Below are 20,375 nucleotides of genomic sequence, written 5' to 3'. Positions count from 1 at the left end.
GCCATCATATAAATGACAGCACAGGGAGAAGAAGTTCCAGAAGATTGCTGGGCCTTGAACCAGCCTGACTACCTCATCTCTTGAAAAAGGGTCACAGTTAGGACCTGAAAGTACTTGAGTTTAAAAGTAACATAACATGTAAATATTTACAAGTAAACAAGTTATACACAGGAATCTTGTGGGTTTCTCTATGAATATTAATATTTGAAAACTAGTAAAGAATTTTTTTATAAAAAATGTATTTAGTCACAAAAATAACATGAAAATAAATTAATTAGCGAATGTTATTTACGAAAAAATCAGCGAATTAGTGAATTTTCCGCAATTTATTTGAATTTACGTTCCACAGAAAAATCTGCAGCTAACTGAAGCCTTGAATGCTGAACTGTGATATAGTTGGGGTCTACTGTATATTTTTTTTCTAATAATTTTTTCATTTTATTTTCTAAAATTATAATTACAGCTCACACAATATCATAACAGATAAGAACTAAAATCAGTAGCAAATTCTGTGTACATTCATGGCAAAACATTTATGAGACATACTGAGATGGGGAGAAGCAGTACCTTTTAGTGAGGTATACATATTTTTTTCTAATATTTCTTTGTACTTTAGTTTAGAAAATTATAATTATAGCTGACATACCACCATAAAAGATAAGAACTGAAACCAACACCAATCCCTTGGTATATTTATGTGCAAATATATAAAAAGATGTCCCGGGATGGGGAGGTGCAATAAATTCCCCATGAAATCTCAAGTCACACTGATCTCCCTCTATACTGTAAGAGTTGCCCTAAGTCATTTATGGCCCACTGAAGTGACTTGAACATTTTTCCCTACAAAATTCATTCAAACCACTGTAAATATAGTCTCACCAGAGGCAGTCTGCTTTGCACTCTAGAGCTGTTATTATGCCTCAAATGATCATGCCCATCCAGTAACGGTTAATAAAACGAATATCACTAATACTCTCTAACTCATCCTCATTAAACATCTTAATTTAAGTTTTTACCTACACGGGCTAGACGTGGTATGACTTGCCTCTATTCTCTTGTCTCTTTTTGAAATCTCAGTTGTCTGCCATCCTCTGGATGACACAAGAAAATCACTATAACATCAGGAATGCAGAACAAGTTTATACGACACATAAGTGTGGTTACATCCATAATCTTGACTTGACATCTACTTGAAAGATTGATGCTTCATATAATCCTTCAAGTGCCATACCAATCTTCACTTCCCTAATCGTCTGAAAGTCTAATGAGTTCTTAATTGTTTACAATGCCTGAAATTTCTGGTTAAATATAAAGCATTCAACATTCACCCCAATGTCAAAATCCTAAATCCTTATTTTCCTATTATTTATTTGATCTTCCTTGAAAATGGATTACTTTTCTCATGTTACAGTGCTACCTCGCTTTTTCACACTTCACTTTTCCATGCTTCATTTTGTGGAACATATCTCTCACTTTTCTGCAGAACTTTTACCAATTCGCTAATTTTAATTAACTTTACTAATGTAAAAGGAAAATGGGACGACTTTACTGAGAGAAAACGGCTATGCTTATGTGTAAAGGAGTAACTTGAATACAGTAGTTGTCAAACATTCTGTAAGACAGATTTATTTTTGTATTAAAGATTTATTTAATTTATACTGAACATTTTATAGATATTTTGCAGTCTTTACATTAATATTAATATTTTAGAATTAGTAAATCGTGGTTATAAGCATTTTAGGGGCCTATATACTTAAGAGTAACAGTTGTAAAAGGGTACTAATCCAAGATGACTTAGGGTGTTTTGAGATGATGGTTTGAAGTGAATTTTTTTTTTAACTGATATTAAATTGTTTTAGTATGATAATTTAAGGTATATTTTTGTTTGAACTACTAAATTAGGCAGTGAACTTTTAAAATAGAAAGTTATAAGCATTTTAATTTAAGGGGTACACTGTATTTGGCAGTTGTAAGCATTTTTAGGAGGGATTTTGCATTTCCGCAGTGGGTTCTGGAACCTATCCATGTGAAAAAGTGGGGGAGCACTGTACATTTATTTGGCTTTGTATGCAGCATACAAATCATGAGCTGATTAAAATGAAATGCATATCAAAAACATTAATTTAAAAAACAAAAACAACAGTAATTCATTACCTTTTCCAAAAGGTCTGATGCCTTTGCAATTACTTGACTGAAATACCGGGACTTTTCTTTCAACACAAGTTTCCGTATGTCTGTTGCATTTGATGGAACCTGTTTGGATCAAAAGAAAGAAATCTGTCTCAGTGAAGGCCTTACTTCCCAGAGAAGACTCACAAGGGGTTACTTGTTATAGTATGTATAATACACCCCAGTAAGCAGTAGATGGTAATAAAGCATTTATACAGCAGCACCCTTTTCATCTTGAGATGTGGTTTTATCTGTCTTGTTATTTACATCCATTACCTTTACCATGCACTACTTCCAGGCAAACCCTGAAAATTCAACTCAATGGACTCACCAAACTACTGTACTTAAAAGACATGAGGTAATATAATAGTAATACTGAAGGAAGAGAAAGTTTACAAGAGCAGTTACCAGTTATTTCCAGTTATTTTTGATTACCACACACACACACACACACACACACACACACACACACACACACACACACACACACCTAATATTATCATAACTGTCCCCAAAGTATTCCTTTGATTATCCCACTGAGCTGATTAACAGCTCTCCTAGGGCTGGCCTAAGGATTAGACCAATTGGTTACCTAGCAATGGGACCTACAGCTTATTGTTGATCCGAACCACATTATACACAGAAATGAATTTCTATCACCAGAAATAAATTCCTTTAATTCTTCATTGGCCGGCCAGAGACTCAAACTCAGGCCTAGCAGAGTGCTAGCCGAGAACTCTACTGGTTCATCCAACAAGGAACTAGTCCCCCAAAAGTATACTGTATGTGGATATATCCTCAATATAGAAAATTTTGAAAGTAATTTGCAATTTTTCTTGCATATAAACCTAAAGTTTTTTCTTGCATATAAACCTCAAGTTTTTTCTTGCATATAAACCTAAAGTTTTTTCTTGCATATAAACCTCAAGTTTTTTCTTGTATATAAACCTAAAGTTTTTTCTTGCATATAAACCTAAAAGTTCTTTATATAACGATTTAGCTTGCAAACACGAGCTGGAACAGCCATATAAACTTACTGACAAGGTAGTTAACTATCAACAGGTAGGGGGAAGCCCCACCCAACCGCTGGTCTGCACTCCACTTTGTCTTTTGGCCAAGGTGCCAGATGAGAAGGGTGGCTGAGGTGGGCCATTCATATAAGGAACTTCAGCTTTGTATGTTAGTAAAATTAGCAAAATTTTAAAGTAATTTGCATTTTTCCTAACATACAAACCTGAAGGTCTTTATATGGATTTAGCTTAAAACACACGCTGGAACAGCCGTTTAACTTTCAAACAAAGTCGTTAACTATCGACGGTATGGGGAAGCCCTGCCCACTTGTCGGTCTCCACTTCACTTTGCATTTCAGTCCAGGTACCAGAATGAGGTGTGGCTGATGTGGGCCGTAAATGTAAAGACCTTTGGGTTTGTTCAGAAAAATGTCATTTTTATAATAAAATAAAGTTTTATATATACTTACCCAATAATTACATAGCAATCATGTAATTACTGGGTAAGTTACTTACATAAAAATGACATTTTTATAATAAAATAGTTTTTTATATACTTACCCAGTAATTACATAATTGCTATGTAATTACTGGGTAAGTTACTTATTTAAAAACACAAATTACTTTAAAAAACAAGTTTGGATGTAGGATGAACCTATCTTTGGTAGCTGCTGTGAGTCCTCGGAGGAGTTACAGTCATGGTCCCTAGAAGGACTCCATAAGATAGACCAACCAATTTCAAAGAATTCTCTTCTAGTCGGTCTCGACCAGTATAGTGCATGTTGACACAAACAATATAGGACTCCAAGACAAATGGGCTCTTTCTCTTGCCTACAGCGGCTGCCTAGGTTCAATTCCTATTCTTAACCTACAGATGTGGCAACAGCGCACTGTGCGTCAGCCACTGCATCAACCATGCACCTCACGCCAGACTTACTCTTTATTATTCTTTTTCAATCTATGCAGGATAATTATTCGCCCAAATCCCACGCCTTTTCGTCAGGAAAAGTGGGTGGGTTTGAGGACTCACAGCAGCTACCAAAAATAGGTTTTTCCTATGTCAAAACCTGTTTTTTTAATAGTGTAGCCACTGTTCGTCCTCAAAGGAGCTTACAAAAGAAATTGACAGGTGACGAAATGGCTAAGCCCTTAAAATTCAATCCCAACAACCTAGATAAAATTTTTGGTTCAAGGTTAAGCCACAAGTTATAAACCACATTCTTTATTCTAGATACCCAAAGGGTTTGGCAACAAAGAATATGAAACTAAACACAAACTTAATAGTTATTAAGATGCAGTTCTAAAGTGACTTCCCTAAATATGCTGGGTTTGGTTGCGGTAATGTTGCACCTATCCCAGTGTTATCATAGCATACCCACCACATCAAGAAGACTCCTGGTTTTCCGACATAGCGCCTACGGGGTCAGAACTTACTATACCACTTCCTGTTTCAGATGACCATGCTGTACAATCGGAGACTTCTTCAAAAGAAACATTTCTGAAGAAAGCTAATGATGTACTTGTACTTACTTTCTGAATGTCATGCGACTCAGGAAAGGAATGGGGGTCTGCCTTTTAAATAAGGGACACTAAAATTATTCTCAGCCCTTGTAGAAAGAGTGGTTTGTTTGTCCTAGGGTGTACGAAAATTGGATCTTCTGGGATATTTGCCATGACCTCTAGGTAAACCTTAAGTGCTTGAACCAGTCACAACGTTTTACCTGACAAACTGAGTTCACTTATTAGAATAGGAAATTTTCTCTTTAAAGGGTTCTCATTCTTGGTCAGGAATGATGGGCCAGGAGACAATAATAAATGATGGTTAGCTGTATGAGTGATGTAGCGTTGTCCCCATCCAAGAGAGCCCATTTCACTAATACCAGCTCCCAACGCCAAAGCAGTCAAGAAGATCGCCTTTTGCAGCATATGAGTTGTAGTTGTATTGGGCCCACTGAATTGAGGGGTTGACAGAAGCTTAAGCACCTTATTCAGGGACCAGGTAATGAGAAGCCTTGCAGGAGAAGGTCTTTGCAATGCAAAAGACAGGAGAAGGGAAGCAACAATTTCTATGTTAGAATCAATTCAAGATCCATAAAGCAGGGGTTCTGACAATGCTGCCTTGTATGCCATGTTTGTTGTAACAGCAAGGCACTTGTCTTTAAAAAAGATATAAAAGAAAAGGTAAAAGTGTTTCAACAGAGAACTCAACCGGGCTCTCAGCATGGATATAATCTAACCATACTGTACTTTCCATACGGACTGGTATTGTCGAAGAGATGATAGCCATAGTTTCTGCACTAGGTACCTTGCAATGTTGGGTGAGTAATTTTCACAGTAGACAAGATTTAAACAAGTAAAAAATGAGCCAAAGTTTCTTCAGCGCAATCGAGTTTTCTGTACAGCCGCTACAGCGTATGATCCAGGCCACCAAAAACAGATCTATCTTTCAGTGGTCTTGGTGTAATGCTGTATGAGCTGCTGCCCATGAAACTTTAACCAAGACCCAGTGGTGGCCTATCCTATATTGTTGCCAGAAGCATGATTATGGCTAACTTTAACCCTAAATAAAATAAAAACTACTGAAGCTAGAGGGCTGCAATTGATACGTTTGATTACTGGAGGGTTGATGAACATACCAATTTGCAGTCCTCTAGTCTCAGTAGTTTTTAAGATCTGAGGGCAGACAGAAAAAGAGTGGACAGAAAAAAGTACGGATGGACAGACAACGCCGGCACAATAGTTTTCTTCAACAGAAAACTAAAAATCCACGTGTGAAGGTCTCAGCTTCAGAAAGGAGGACATGTACATGACTTTCCCTCCTACTGTCTGGGATAGAAAGGCAGACAGTACAGTAATGGAATCGAGTTCTTTGCCCATTGTTGAAGCAATAGGAACCAATGCCTGATCAGCCAATTTGGGGCTATTAACCCTTAAACGTTGACTAAAATTGTCTGTTGGGTGCCGAGTGGACGTACAGTATGTCGGCTACAAAATGTTTTTTTAAATATTCGCGGAAAAATAATTATAGGCCTAGTTTGCGAAAGGTTTTAAATCACGCGCCTTGAGGGATGCTGGGAGTTCACGGATCACGCTGTTGTTTTGTTTAGAAGCGTCACCTAGCCGCGCATGTGCCAATTTCTTCCTTCTCGCACTAAAAAGCATCTGTGGCGCATCGTCAGAGAGCGATTTCTTGACACATTCGTGTTTTGCAGAACTTTTGCAAGTGTTAGTGTATTTGTGACGCAACAGGACGTTTGCAGAGATGTCCCAACGTCGTCAGGACCGTGAAAGGCACGTATTGCCTGTCGGTAGTGAGCGTGTGAGGCGAGTTTTAGATTGGGATGCTGGAGAGGGACCAAGCACCCAAGGTGACCCAGCTTTTCAACGCCGTGTTGTGTGGCCACGTGTGGCCGAAGGGGACCAAGGACCACATCCCATGCCTTTTACAACCCCTAGGAAGCATCGGGGTGTCCTAAGGGACATCCATAAGCATTTGGGAGGCCTCCAACAAAAGGACATTGATGAGTACTTGTTGGAGCTCAATCGAGAGAAGGTGGAAAGTCCTCATTTTGATGGCAGTTGGTCATCTAGTGATGAGGACATCACACCTGATGTCAGTGATGACGAGTATTTGCCCCCAATGTCCGTGTACAGGAGCCACAGCAGGAAAGTGAACTGGAGTTTAGTGGTTTCAGTGAGTATGAGGGAGAATCTGAGGAGGAGGAGGCAGCACCGATTGTGGCTGGTGGGGTCGAGACAGAAAGTGATGGTGAAAGTGAGGGAGATGGGCCAGTGGGGAGGGTGGGAGTGCAAAGTCGTGCGCGCACACGGGCCCGTAGAAGGTTGCAACATCGTGGCAGCTTGGGTGAAGGCCATTCGTCCGAAAGTGATGAGGGGTGGTTGGAGGACACCACCCCACATAACATGCACCCATTCACGGCAGCACCTGGACTGACCATCCCTGTGCCTCTCACTGCACTGGGGTTCATTCAGCTCTTCCTGACGCGGGAATTGCTGGAATACCTCGTTGCAGAGACGGCGGATTACGCTCGGTACTGCCGTGAGGAACTGCAGACGACATTGTCATATCCCTGGCGGGGCTGCAACCTCACGGACATAGCACATTTTTTGGGGCTCCACATTTTTTTTGGAATGATGCCTGCTGCCGACGTCAGGCAATATTGGAGGCGGAATTTTTTTTTAAGTACGCCCAATGTGCCCGGCATTATGCCCCGTGATAGTTCCCTGGCGTTGGACAGGTATTTCAACGCCTTCAACCGAAGGGCCATACCCCGGAATAACCCAGATCGCCTCATCTTAGTCTGCCCAGTGTTGGACTACATTTGTGAACGGTGCCAGTTTCTCGTGGTTCCTTCCAAGAACCTTTCTTTGGATGAGGGGATGATGCCATACAAAGGGAGTCTAAGTATAAAAGTGTACAACCCCAAGAAGCCAAAGAAATATGGTGTGAATTTACTTTTTATTACGGAATCCAACACTGGATACGTCCTGGACTTCTCGGTGTATTCTGGGGTCTTCTCCACGCTGCGTGACACTGTCTTCGGTCTTGTGGATCGTTTCCATAACCAGGGATACCACCTGTTTATGGATAATTATTATAACTCGGTATCCCTGGCCCAGGAACTGTATGAAGCAGGTGTGCACGTCATTGGTAACCTTCGGTTGGTGCGTGGGGCCCCGAATGTCCTCAAGAGGTTCGCTAGCCAGCCGCAACATCTGGCAAGAGGAGAGACAGAGTGGCGGCGGAAGGGAGATGTCTCCGTCATCTGTTGGAAGGGGGTCCGACTCGTGCCCATGATTACGAGGAGTCATGAGCCCATCCAAGAAGAGATCATTCAGTGAAAGAAGACACGTTGGCAGGTCCGAGTTACGTATGAGGAGTTTCGTGTCCAACGGCCTACTGTCATCGGGCACTACAATAGGCACATGGGAGGAGTTGATCTCTTTGATCAACTCATCCAGTATTATCCCTTCGCCAGGAGAACCAGGAGGTGGACACAGAAGCTCCTCAAATACCTCCTTCAGTTGGCCCTCCAGAATGCCTACATGTTCTAACGTGGGTACAATTCGGACACCCAGAGGTTGTCCCACATCCAGTTTCGCGAGGTGGCCGGGAATGCCCTCATAAACTTTAATCCAGAGGAGTGGCCTTCCAACACCGCCCCCCTGCTCCAAGCTCCAGATCTGCCCCGAGAGGATAGGGCAGATGTCGCTAGGAGGGCCAACCTCGGTCTTCCTGCTCCTGCCGACGCCGCCCCTGCTGCCACCGCCCTTGATGATGCCGCCCCTGCTGCCCCAACCCTTGATGATGCTGCCCTCCCTCACATTCCAATGTCCTGTCGGGTAGTGGACCCTGTGTGTCAGCTGCAGGCAGGGGATCACACACTGGAGCTCCTAGAAGGGCGTAAGCAGAAACGGTGCCGGGTGTGCCATATGAATGGCAGAAGAAGAGACACCTGGTACGTCTGTTGCACCTGCAAGGTAGCACTTTGCAGGTTCGGGGAGTGTGACCGCAAGTACCACACTGCGGTCATATATTGGAGTGCGCATACCCGAGGGACACTGGAGGGCGCAGCGGACTGCCGAAGGGCGGCCCATCCTCCACCTGTGCCTCGTCATGTCGAGAGGAAAAAAATGCAAGACTCTTCAATGGAGGAGGGAGAAAACAAGAATAGAACGAAGAGTCAGGATTACGAGTGAATATTCTGCATTGATTTTATATTTAGTTTTATATTTATTACAAGTTTTTATATATCTGTATTTATTGGTGTTTTGTATATTATTTCATTTTATGCAAAAAAAAGTTTTTCACCTGCATTCCTTTTAGTTATGTATTTGTACCAAAATAAAAAATATATATATATATATATATATATATATATTTATATATATATATATATATATATATATATATATATATATATATATATATATATATATATATATATATATATATATATATATATATATATATTTGGGTCTTTTTGCAAGCAAAATATCTAACATTCTAGTGATATTCAATCATTTACCTTCATTTTGCAACAAACGGGAAGTCTCTAGCACAATATTTCGATTTATGGTGAATTTTTGAAAAAAACTTTTTCCTTCCCTCCGCGCACAGTGACTCTGCTGAAAATCTCAGCATTTCTTGAGTCACCTTGTCGTAATTTTCACGCCGTTTTATATCAGGCGTTACATAAAGTGTTACACATGAAAATGTGCGCAATTTCATGTAGAATACAACAAAAAACAACTCATGGTTGTAGCTTTTATCAGTTTTGAAATATTTTCATATAAATCACGATAAGTGACAAAATTTAAACCTTTGGTCAACTTTGACTTGACTGAAATGGTCGAAAAACGCAATTGTAATCCAAAACTCTTACATTCTAGTAACATTCAATCATTTACCTTCATTTTGCAACAAATTGGAAGTCTCTAGCACAATATTTCGATTTATGGTGAATTTTTTAAAAAAACTTTTCCTTCCCTCCGCGCACAGTAACTCTGCTGAAAATCTCAGCATTTCTTGAGTCACCTTGTCGTAATTTTCACACCGTTTTATATTAGGCGTTACATAAAGTGTTATACATGAAAATGTGTGCAGTTTCATGTACAATACAACAAAAAATAACTCATGGTTGTAGCTTTTATCAGTTTTGAAATATTTTCATATAAATCACGATAAGTGACAAAATTTAAACCTTCGGTCAACTTTGACTCGACCAAAATAGTTGAAAAATGCAATTGTAAGCCAAAACTCTTACATTCTAGTAACATTCAATCATTTACCTTCATTTTGCAACAAATGGGAAGTCTCTAGCACAATATTTCGATTTATGGTGAATTTAAAAAAAAAAATTTTTCCTTCCCTCCATGCACGTGGTAACTCTGCTGAAAATCTCAGCATTTCTTGAGTCACCTTGTCGTAATTTTTGCACCATTTTATATTAGGCGTTACATAAAGTGTTATACATGAAAGTGTGTGCAATTTCATGTAGAATACAACAAAAAATAACTCATGGTTGTAGCTATTATCAGTTTTGAAATATTTTCATATAAATCATGATAAGTGACAAAATTTAAACCTTCAGTCAACTTTGACTCGACCGAAATGGTCGAAAAACGCAATTGTAAGCTAAAACTCTTACATTCTAGTAAAATTCAATCATTTACCTTCATTTTGCAACAAACGGGAAGTCTCTAGCACAATATTTCGATTTATGGTGAATTTTTGAAAAAAACTTTTTCCTTCCCTCGCACGGTAACTCTGCTGAAAATCTCAGCATTTCTTGAGTCACCTTGTCGTAATTTTCGCACCGTTTTATATTAGGCATTACAAAAAGTGTTATACATGAAAATGTGTGCAATATCATGTAGAATACAACAAAAAAATAACTCATGGTTGTAGCTTTATCAGTTTTGAAATATTTTCATATAAATCACAATAAATGGAAAAAATTCGAACTTCGGTCAACTTTAACTCAACTGAAATGGTCGAAAAATGCAATTGTAAGCTAAAACACTTACAGTCTAGTAATATTCAATCAATTACCTTCATTTTGCAACAAATGGGAAGTCTCTAGCACAATATTTCGATTTATGGTGAATTTAAAAAAAAAATTTTTTTTACGTCCGCGAAGATTACTTAATTCATGCATCATTTTGTGATAATATTTTTCTCTGTGTTGCTTTGATCGTTTTAAAATTTGTTATATACCAAAATCATCGCAATTTAGTGTACAATACAACGAAAAAAAAAAAAACTCATTAGCTTTAACCGTTTTGCTCACAGCGCGATTTGTATACAATTATATATTAAATTTTTTTGCGCTGTCATATATTCCAATATTAATATATGACAATGATATTTTTTTTCATTTCTGATGGTTGCATACTAAACTTCAGGCAATGACAAAAAAAAGAGCCAAAAACGAACTCTTAATCTTAAAAACTAAGTGTGCTGTGATTTTTAAAAAAAAAAAATTTTCCGCTTCAGTGCTAACTCCCGAATGCCGCCGGCATACGGAGACGCTTTCGTAAATAGAGGCTCAGCGTTTAAGGGTTAAGCTAACTTTTAAATGAAAATACAGTAACTTTAATTTAATTTAATAGTTAGTTTAATACTGAATTTCCATCTTTTGATATCTAACGTAAGAATAATCTCTCTCTCTCTCTCTCTCTCTCTCTCTCTCCCCGTAATAATTAATAAATAATATAACTTGATGTTTCAAGTAAGGACAATATCTCTCTCTCTCTCTCTCTCTCGTGTGTTATTCTCTCAGTCTCCGTAATAACTGATAAATAATTTCACTCTCTTAAGTAAGGACAACCCTCTCTCTCTCTCTCTCTCTCTCTCTCTCTCTCTCTCTCTCTCTCTCTCTCTCTCTCTCTCTCTCTCTCTCTCTCTCTCTCTCTCATAGTTAGCGCTCACACATTTTTACACAGTAGATAGTTTAAACTGATCTAATTTGACCTGTATCGTCTACGAAGGGTAAATGCGCTAGCGTTGCAAATACGTTCTAAAACATAGAGGCATAATAACTAAGAGTTGTATTAGTCAAAATATAAAACACTGTTTGTTCATGAAAAAGCATTTCAGAACAAAGAGAGAGAGACGCAGAATAAAGAAGTTGTTATAAAGAGGTTGAGACGATTCTAAAAATAGATCGGTTGGAAGGGGAGAGAGAGAGATAGATATAGAAATTCTCTTCCAAATCTCAGTTTTTATGTCAGCCATTTATTTCTCTTTTTAAGGGTAATGTACTAAGCTAACTTTTAAATGAAATTACAGTAACTTTCATTTCATTTAAAAGTTAACTTAATAATTTGGGAGCATGATTAGGGTCATATTTAGTGTTTAAACTTTAGAAATAAGCATTTATTAGCATTTTTAGAGACCACGCCAAACTTACGCGAAAATTCACCCTGCACGAGGGGTTCTGGAACCTAACCTCGCATAAGTTCAGAGTATGACTGTAATCGCATTCTTTGGCAGCGGATGGGAAGGAAGTGGACAGTTTCCCAACCTCTGATAAATAGACTTTAATGCTCGCACCAGACATAAAGATATCTCCGCTGGATCGTTGGTACATTGGTAACGAACACTTGCAGATAAAGAACTTTAAACGAACGAGGCAGAGTTTTAACCTCCAACTCTGTCTTCGCCACAAAGTCCAGAAACCAGACAAATACTTATCATTTCTCGCATAGGAACCCAACCTAGAAACTGCCTGAAGCTCGCCCAACCCTCTATCTGAAGCTAAAGCCGTAAGAAAAAGCAACTGCTCAGTCAGTGTCTTAACGTTATAGCTTCAAAGGGTTCAAAGGCAAGGGAACGCAAGAAAAATATTGAAGTACTTCCGACAAGTCCCACGGAGGGGCCCGAGTCGGCAAGACAGGGCGTTCAATCTTAAAAGAATGTAATAAATCGTTGATTATCTTACTACAGGTTGATCATCACTAATCCGGCATCATTGGGACCTAGAGGGTGCCGGATTAGCCATTTTGCCGGATTAGCCATTTATTAGGCTAGAATACACGAAACCCAGTAGCTAAGCACCTTATCTTAGAATTAAAATATCCCATAAATCAGTGCAAGTTGGTTAATAAAGAAAAGATAATGATCAAATACAGGTAATGCTCGAGTTACGATAATTCGACTTACGATATTTCGAGTTTACGATGGGGTTAGCAATTAATACCGGTACGAAAATATTTAGGAAATATTTTTAGATTTCACGCAGGCGCAGGCAGCAGATACAATCAGGCAGCGAGAGAGACCAACTTACAATAAAAAAACTTCTTTTCCTCCATCTCTTTATTCCATCTGCTAGTTCAAAAAGTAAAAGAAAATGATAAAAGTATTGTTAGTAACGTTATACTCTTGCGTAAATGCGTACAGCCATAAACAACCGAACGGGAAACTGTTGTTCTGCTAATAATCGTATCGGATAACAACTGTTTTGCTTGTATTTCAACCATCGTACGGTAATACACAATTACTGTAGATGTTACAAATGACGTTAAGTACTGTACAATAGGACTGATATATTTTTTACACTATACCCTTATTCGCTTTGGAGAAAAGATCGGCAGGGAAATATACTGCTTCAGTAACTTTAAGCTGCAAGTTGTAGCTGAAGCTGAGAAAACAATGTTCAAGCTGCTAATGACTATGAATTATCGTGCATCGGCAACATGGATGAAACTTTACCATAAATAAAACTGGAGAGAATGTATTTTAATCAAAACTACTGGGCATGAAAGAATACAAATTACTACTGTTTTCACGCCGATAAAAGATAAATACGTAAAGCTCATATTATGATGAAATCAAGAGAAAATAGCGAACGGAATCTTGATTTTTTTACACAAAACAAACATGCCCCCAAAACGGCCAGCCGTGATTCCTCGCGAACGTCATATATTAACGAAAAAAATAGCTAAATTAATTTCACAATGAGATGTATTTAAGTTATATTTCAACTTAAAAACACTTCGTATAACGAAAAATATCCGTGTCCCAAATAAATAAAGTATCCATATTCATTTACGCTAACTAGAAGCAAGAAAAGCTCTTTGAACTTAGTTAAATGCGGCGAAATAAACACCGCGATATCGATTCCCAAAACAAAACATTGATCACAATTTATAATACAAAAGCAATATGAGAATATACGCAATTGGAAACAATGTAGTAAAGCATAACTTTTTAAAAGATCCATGAAAAAGATGCACATTTGTTATGTTGATGTTTGTATAATACTGTTAATATGTGAATAGAGTTCAGTGTAATGTAGGCTAGGCTACCAGTTTGTTGATGCAGCACACTGCGCCACCAAATCGAAGGGACCGGCGAGCGAGTTAGCGCAGCGACCCGGGAAATTTTAAAATTAGTGCGGAAACATTAAAAATTACTCTAGCCAAAATTTGTGCCGGATTACTGATTGTTCCAGACTACTGATTGCCGGATTAGAGATGGTCAACCTGTACTAGAGATTTCAGGAAGGTGGAAACTAATTGTACTGCTAATCGTTGAGTGGTAGTCAGCAATAGCCGAATACAAAAGACCTTTGACTTTCCGAAGGAATAAAAGAAAACCAGCTGTTTTGGCTATGGAAGGTCTAGAGATGGAATGACCTTCCTTATGATACTAACTTCTATACCTTGTCCAGCTGAACCTGGTAAGGCTTACGGGTTGACTTTCTCAAACTGAAGAAAACTATCTAGACACAGCTTTAGGGAGTCCGGACTGTCTAGCGGCTCTCTCTACATAGCGATAATCATAGTGAGAATGCGGTCGTCTGAGAAGTTTTGCCTGGATAGGGACATGGGAACTTCCATAGGGAGCTCTAGGAGTTCCGGAAACCAAGCGTGTTATGACGAGCAGGGAGCTACTAGAGTCATAGACGTCTTGACGCTCCCGCACTTTCCCTATTACCTGAAGAATGAGACAGGATGGAGGAAAGGCATACACCTGCATTTGATTCCAATTTGTAACATCACATCGGTGCCTATCAACATGGGGACCACCACTGATGAGAAATAAACCGGAAGACGATGGTTTAATCACGTCGTGAATAAGTCCACAGTTGCTAGCCACTTCTGGAGAACCTGACATATTACTCCCAGAGCCAAAGTCCACTCTCCCCCACAATACCTGACGGGAGCGACTTAGCGAATCGGCCAGTACGTTGAAACTCCCCGATATAAATTGGGGAAGAAGAGGCACTTTTCATTCTTCACACCCTCTCAGGACTCTGTGCTATAGTACTGAGTTCTGTTGAGCCTATCCCCCCACCCCCCGGCCCCGAGTTCTTCAGATACGACACAGCAAATATGCTGTCGCTAAACATAGCCACTACTCTGTTGCACAATAGGACTGAAAACAACTGAGGGTTTCCTTTACAGCCTTGATTTCCCCGAAGATTTATTGACTCCTCTCATTCCTGAACGGCCCCAGAGGCCCGAGGCCTGGGTTTCCTTCAAGGTTGTTCCCCAACCTTGATCTGAGGCATCTGTGTACAGATGAACATCAGGAAGAGGGGAGTCGATAGACCTTCCCAGTGTCAGATGCACTTCTTCTGACCACCACAGACGATCCAACAGGCAAGAATTGCTCCCGACTATAACTGCGTTCTCGTTGCAGAAGTTCCAGCGATTCCTGAGACATACCTGAAGAGAGCGCATCTGGAGACAAGACCCTGGAATTACAAGAGAGAAAGAGGCTTCTCCAAGCTGGTACCGGTCATTCCCTGCTGGACAGGAACCCTTCTACCTACTGAAGGACCAACTGGATCCTCTCCAGGGTTGTGAAAACCCTCAAAGAAAGAGAGAGTCCTCCTGCCTGAATACGTTAAAAATTCCATAAGAATTCCCTCGCTCTTACTAGCTCTTCTAGAGAGGAGGCAAGGATCAACCAATCGTCTAGATACCTCAACACTCTATATCCTTGACGATGCATAATTGCCGAAACCGGAGACATGAGTTAGAAGCAATCATGTTTGTCATACTGGCTACGTCATCATCCTTGAACGAGAATTAGCTAGGGTTAATGGTGTTCTAAGTAATCCCTCTTATGAACGTCCGGATACTGAGGGGGAAGATGACCAAGATAGAAATTTCAACTTTCCTCCTCCAATGTCATAGACAAAGCCAAAACATTCGCCTGGTGAGCCAGACCCCTCGAGATAAATTTATTAGGCTGCCAACAGACATGGATCCGAAGGGACATAGCCGTCACTCTTTAGAACCCCATTACCGTAAACCTGACAGCATCCAGAGAGAGTGCGCAAGAGCCTCAGTCTGATTGCGCAACACATCCTCCAAGCACCTGCTTCCCTAAGAGAAGTCCCTACGAGCCGAGACGACTCCTGAGACTTAGACAGGATTGCCTCAACCGATTCATTGAATGGAAGCATGACACCTGCCGAAGGGTTACCTCAAACTGCGTAAATCGTTCTATGCAGAGAGAGAAAAGAAGAGTGCTATCGATGCTAAACAAACGTCCGCCTCCTCCAAAACCTGTCTAACCTGATCGAACCAAACAAGCCGACATGAAAAAGAGGCAGGAGCTGGCTTAGTATCATACAAAGCCTAAAAAAAAAAAAAAAAGACTGAATTGACTAAATCTGGAGGTCCGGAGCCCTTGCTTGAGGGTACAAAGAGTAACATAATCAAGCATGGGTCTGTAATCATTACTGCTGGCAAGAGGACATTCTAAGTCTGCCAGAATCTCCTGCACCTCCGATAAGAATCCTGTTCCGCAATGTCCCAACAGTCTAAGACCGACAAAGGAGGAGGCACTGAACGAAGCCCAGACAACTATGAAGAGTCCACAAGCTGACCACCCTAACCAGAATGCTGCGCAACCCACACCTAATCAGGTACCCGGAGCTGAATCCACATAGTTGAACCCGCCGGGAAGAAGAGAAGGCTGAACCGAGAAAAACCCGGAGCCGATTCCCCATTATTACTAAGGGGAAGAAGAGTGAGAGTAACCAACCCACATTGCTAAATCCTGGGGGAGGATGTGCAAACGAAACTGCCTGCGGAGGGATGGAAGAAGATGAAGAAAGACGGAGAATGAAAGAAGTAGAAGCCACCCTCAGAGTTACCACCGTGGAAAATGCAGGCGATGAAAGCCGCAGACTGCTCAAAGAAGGTACTGCAAGCCCTGCCAAAACCACGGAGCGCAAACCTGAACTGGAAGCGACAGGCAAACCCTGTGAAATATCTTATACTACCGGAACAGCCACTTGAAGCAGAAGCAAGGGGTTGTGCATGCCCGAAGGTATGGAATGTTAGACGCCTGTGGCCAAAATCTGCCGAAACTGCATTTTCACCTGTCCGGAAGCTCCTCCTACCTGAGAAGACTGTACTGAGGAAGGAAAGGCGGGAGCCAGAGAAATAGCAGACGCATAAAAGAAGTTACCTGAGAGGATGAAAACCAGTCGAAGAAGGAGGGAAAACGGAAGATGTGGAAGCAGCAGGAAAGACCGGAGCAGAAGAAGAGGCCAAAGAGGAGACTGAAAAGGGAGCAACAGAGAATGTGGGAACAGGAGATGAAGCGACAGATAACCCAGACGAACACTTAAAACGAAAAGGACAGAAGGTACACCGAATCTGGCCCCCCCAAATAATCCTCAAACATATCCGACATGAATTCTGGACACTTCTGTGTAACATACTCCCTAATGTTAGAGAAACCATTCGAAAAATAACCTCTCACCATAGGTCTGTACCCAAAAAAAAAAAAAAAAAAACAGCAATCCCCTTATATTCCGCCACATCCAATTGCATGTCCCGCAAACTACTTTTAGAAGCTGAAAGGACACACCAGAATCCGCCTTACTAGATGGAGAAGTAGAAAACACAGGGAAGGGGGAAACTACAGTAGGAGATTCGTGAGTTAGGGGCAAAAGCAGAAGGATTCTGCACCACCGTAACCGAAACATTGACTTGAGACTGAGCCAGACCGAAAAAAAGTGATGAAGGAGAAACTCTTGCCACAGCACAAAAACCACTCGAACCCGAAACCGGAACCCGTTCAGGAGAACAACTATGCACCCTTAACACCTTCTCCTCACTACCTAACCAAACCTATCCTCCTTTATCACACGTAGATCTTGATCCTGACTAACATTATCAACATTAAATTTATCAATACTACAAGGGGGTTTGGGGGAGGGAATCCTGCACTGCCTGCTCCGCGCCGAGGGGGGCGGCAGACCTTACCCACTCAGAGGCTTGCAGTTCTGCCATTACCCTCAGCACCCGTTAGAGCTGGTTCTGGAACAGGTAGGGGAGCTGAAAAGGAAGAAGGATTAGACATCCTAACACTACTACTATCCCTATCTGAGAAATGTTGAAGAAGACTAGCTATTAAATTTTCCATACTACTTGCAATCCTATCCTCTATCTGTTTGACTACCTCTGAACTCACTAAATCCATCAACTGATCTTTAGCAGAAGCCTGTGACACTTGAGGCAACGAGAATCTGACCGACGTCTGCCGCACTTACTAGCCAAAGACTTGCGATAACGAATGTAATCCTCCATCTCTGTGCCTTCCAATCGGAACAATCATCGCAATGAGTCTGGACATTACATTTAACATTCCTACATACCTGACAGAATGTCTATCGTGTCTCAAGGTACTCATCAGTCTCTGGCAGGAAGAAGAAGCGATAAGCTCCAGCATCTACAGTTGTAGGGGCAGTTGATGTGGACGTCAAAGCCGAAGGTGCGGTAGTAGAAGGTGAGAGTCCATCATGACCAATCAAGACCGGGAATCAGCAAGCCCAATTCTAAAAGACGTTCCACATCGAAGATATCCCGAAAAACCAGGAGAAGAAACCGGTAACTACAATCCAGGTCATCACCAGAGGTCCAAAATACAAAGAGAAGTCAGGCAATAGGATTAAAACCTCACACTGCAGAAGGAAACAACCTTCCAGCAGCGCCAACAAAAAGCAACTGACAAAAATGGGGCGTGTCGGCGCACACCTGCATCAGCGTTGCCAACCGTTTGTTATGGTAGCCCAAGTGACAAGATTTTACCTGCAGCATTGGTAACGCTGGCTGTTAAAATTCCCCCTATAGTGGGATGGGTAATTGACAGTTGTTCGGGCTAGTGGGATTAAGGGCAAATTCAGGTGTTTAGGGAGTGTATTGCAATAAATTTTTTAATAGCTTCTACGGTGCTTCTAGAGTCTTGAGTATATGACAAAATTAGAGTCACTACTTTGAAAAACGAAATCTAGGGCAGAGACTACGGCTGTTAATTCGGCCGTAAATATTGATGCAGAGTCAGGTAATTTAGCTGTGTACGCTGTATCACCAAGGATAACAGCGCAACCAACACCACTACCTGACTTTGATCCATCTGTATAGATCTTTGTCAAATTAGCATGGGTAACATCGTGCTCTAAGAATTTTCTCCTAATCTCTTCTTCAGTGCAGTCCTTTTTGTTAAACAGTCTCTTACATACTAATGCTCCTGGAATAAGCCATGGAGGATTTACAGAATATTCTACTTCCAGGACTTTCTGGGATTTAAGATGATTATTCCTAACATCCTCATTCAGTCAAATTTGGAATGGTTTAGAAGCTCTTGTACCAGAAAAACTTCTAGTCTCTTTCCTTTAGTACTTGAAAGGAGGGATTTTTGGGAGCACTCTTCATCCTAGTCACGTATCGCAACCCTAGCTCTTGCCTTCTTAGATCAAGGGGAAAATAATGTGTCGACATATAATTATTATTATTATTATTATCATTATTATTATTAAAGTAGTTTAAACAGACCACTGAGCTGACTTTCAGCTCTCATAGGGCTAGCCTGAAGGATTTGATTAAAATACTAGGTCCAGGCCTGAGGCCAAACGCTAGGACCCAATGAATCATTGGGTACAATGATGAATGAATTAAAATGAAATTAAAAATTGCACATAGAATATCCTCTCATACTGAAACACATACATACAATAAATACATTTACTCAGACTTCCTTACATACATACTAAAAAGGTTTATTAAAATTCAGAATATAAATTAAGCAACATTTAAAATTTTGCCCGTTTTTTTAAATTCAACAAATGTTAAATGGGTTTTTGTATTTTTATTATTTACTTATTTTTATATTTTATTAATTAAATTACAGTTCTTCAAGAACATCAAAATTGGAATGACTGAAAATGTAAAAGATTCTGACAAAATTTCTTTCATTGATCTATTTCCAAAAGTTGACATTCATTGTTGGTCATACTTTGGACCCTCATATAACACATGTCTGACCGTTATTATTACTCTGCATTCTGAGCACTCGGGAGCCGGGCCATGTGGGCTGCTCATTAAGTGCCCATGTGTCAGACGAGCATGGCCTATTCTGAGACATGTTAAAATTACTTGTGCGTGTCTCTCTCTGATATGATGAACTCCATTTTTAACATTAGGTTTTATTTCTTTCAGTTTATTACTTTCAGGTTCTTCATCCCATATATGTTGCCATTTATTTATGATACCCATTTTTATGTGAGTTACATAATCTGTAACAGGGATATTCACATTTGATCTTGTCATGTGAGTTGCTGCTTTAGCTGCTTTGTCTGCTTCTTCATTTCCTTTGATCCCTACATGCGCAGGGATCCAACATATTTCTACATTTTTTCCATT

The 20,375-nt window shown here is 40.3% G+C and overlaps 1 protein-coding gene across 1 annotated transcript in view; it reads right to left on the bottom strand.

The window, feature by feature from the left end:
* The window catches only part of LOC136837970 (non-structural maintenance of chromosomes element 3 homolog), a 344,558-nt gene that overhangs the window by 242,847 nt on the left and 81,336 nt on the right, over positions 1-20,375 (bottom strand). The window contains exon 4 of the mRNA XM_067102838.1: positions 2,155-2,253. Within this exon, the coding sequence (XP_066958939.1) occupies positions 2,155-2,253 (99 nt within the window). The remainder of the gene's footprint in view (positions 1-2,154; positions 2,254-20,375) is intronic.

This window comes from Macrobrachium rosenbergii, unplaced genomic scaffold (assembly GCF_040412425.1).
Source record: "Macrobrachium rosenbergii isolate ZJJX-2024 unplaced genomic scaffold, ASM4041242v1 13903, whole genome shotgun sequence".
NCBI lineage: Eukaryota > Metazoa > Arthropoda > Malacostraca > Decapoda > Palaemonidae > Macrobrachium > Macrobrachium rosenbergii.
Note: the sequence above shows the minus strand (reverse complement) of the source record. Positions and strands in the feature narration are given on the sequence as shown.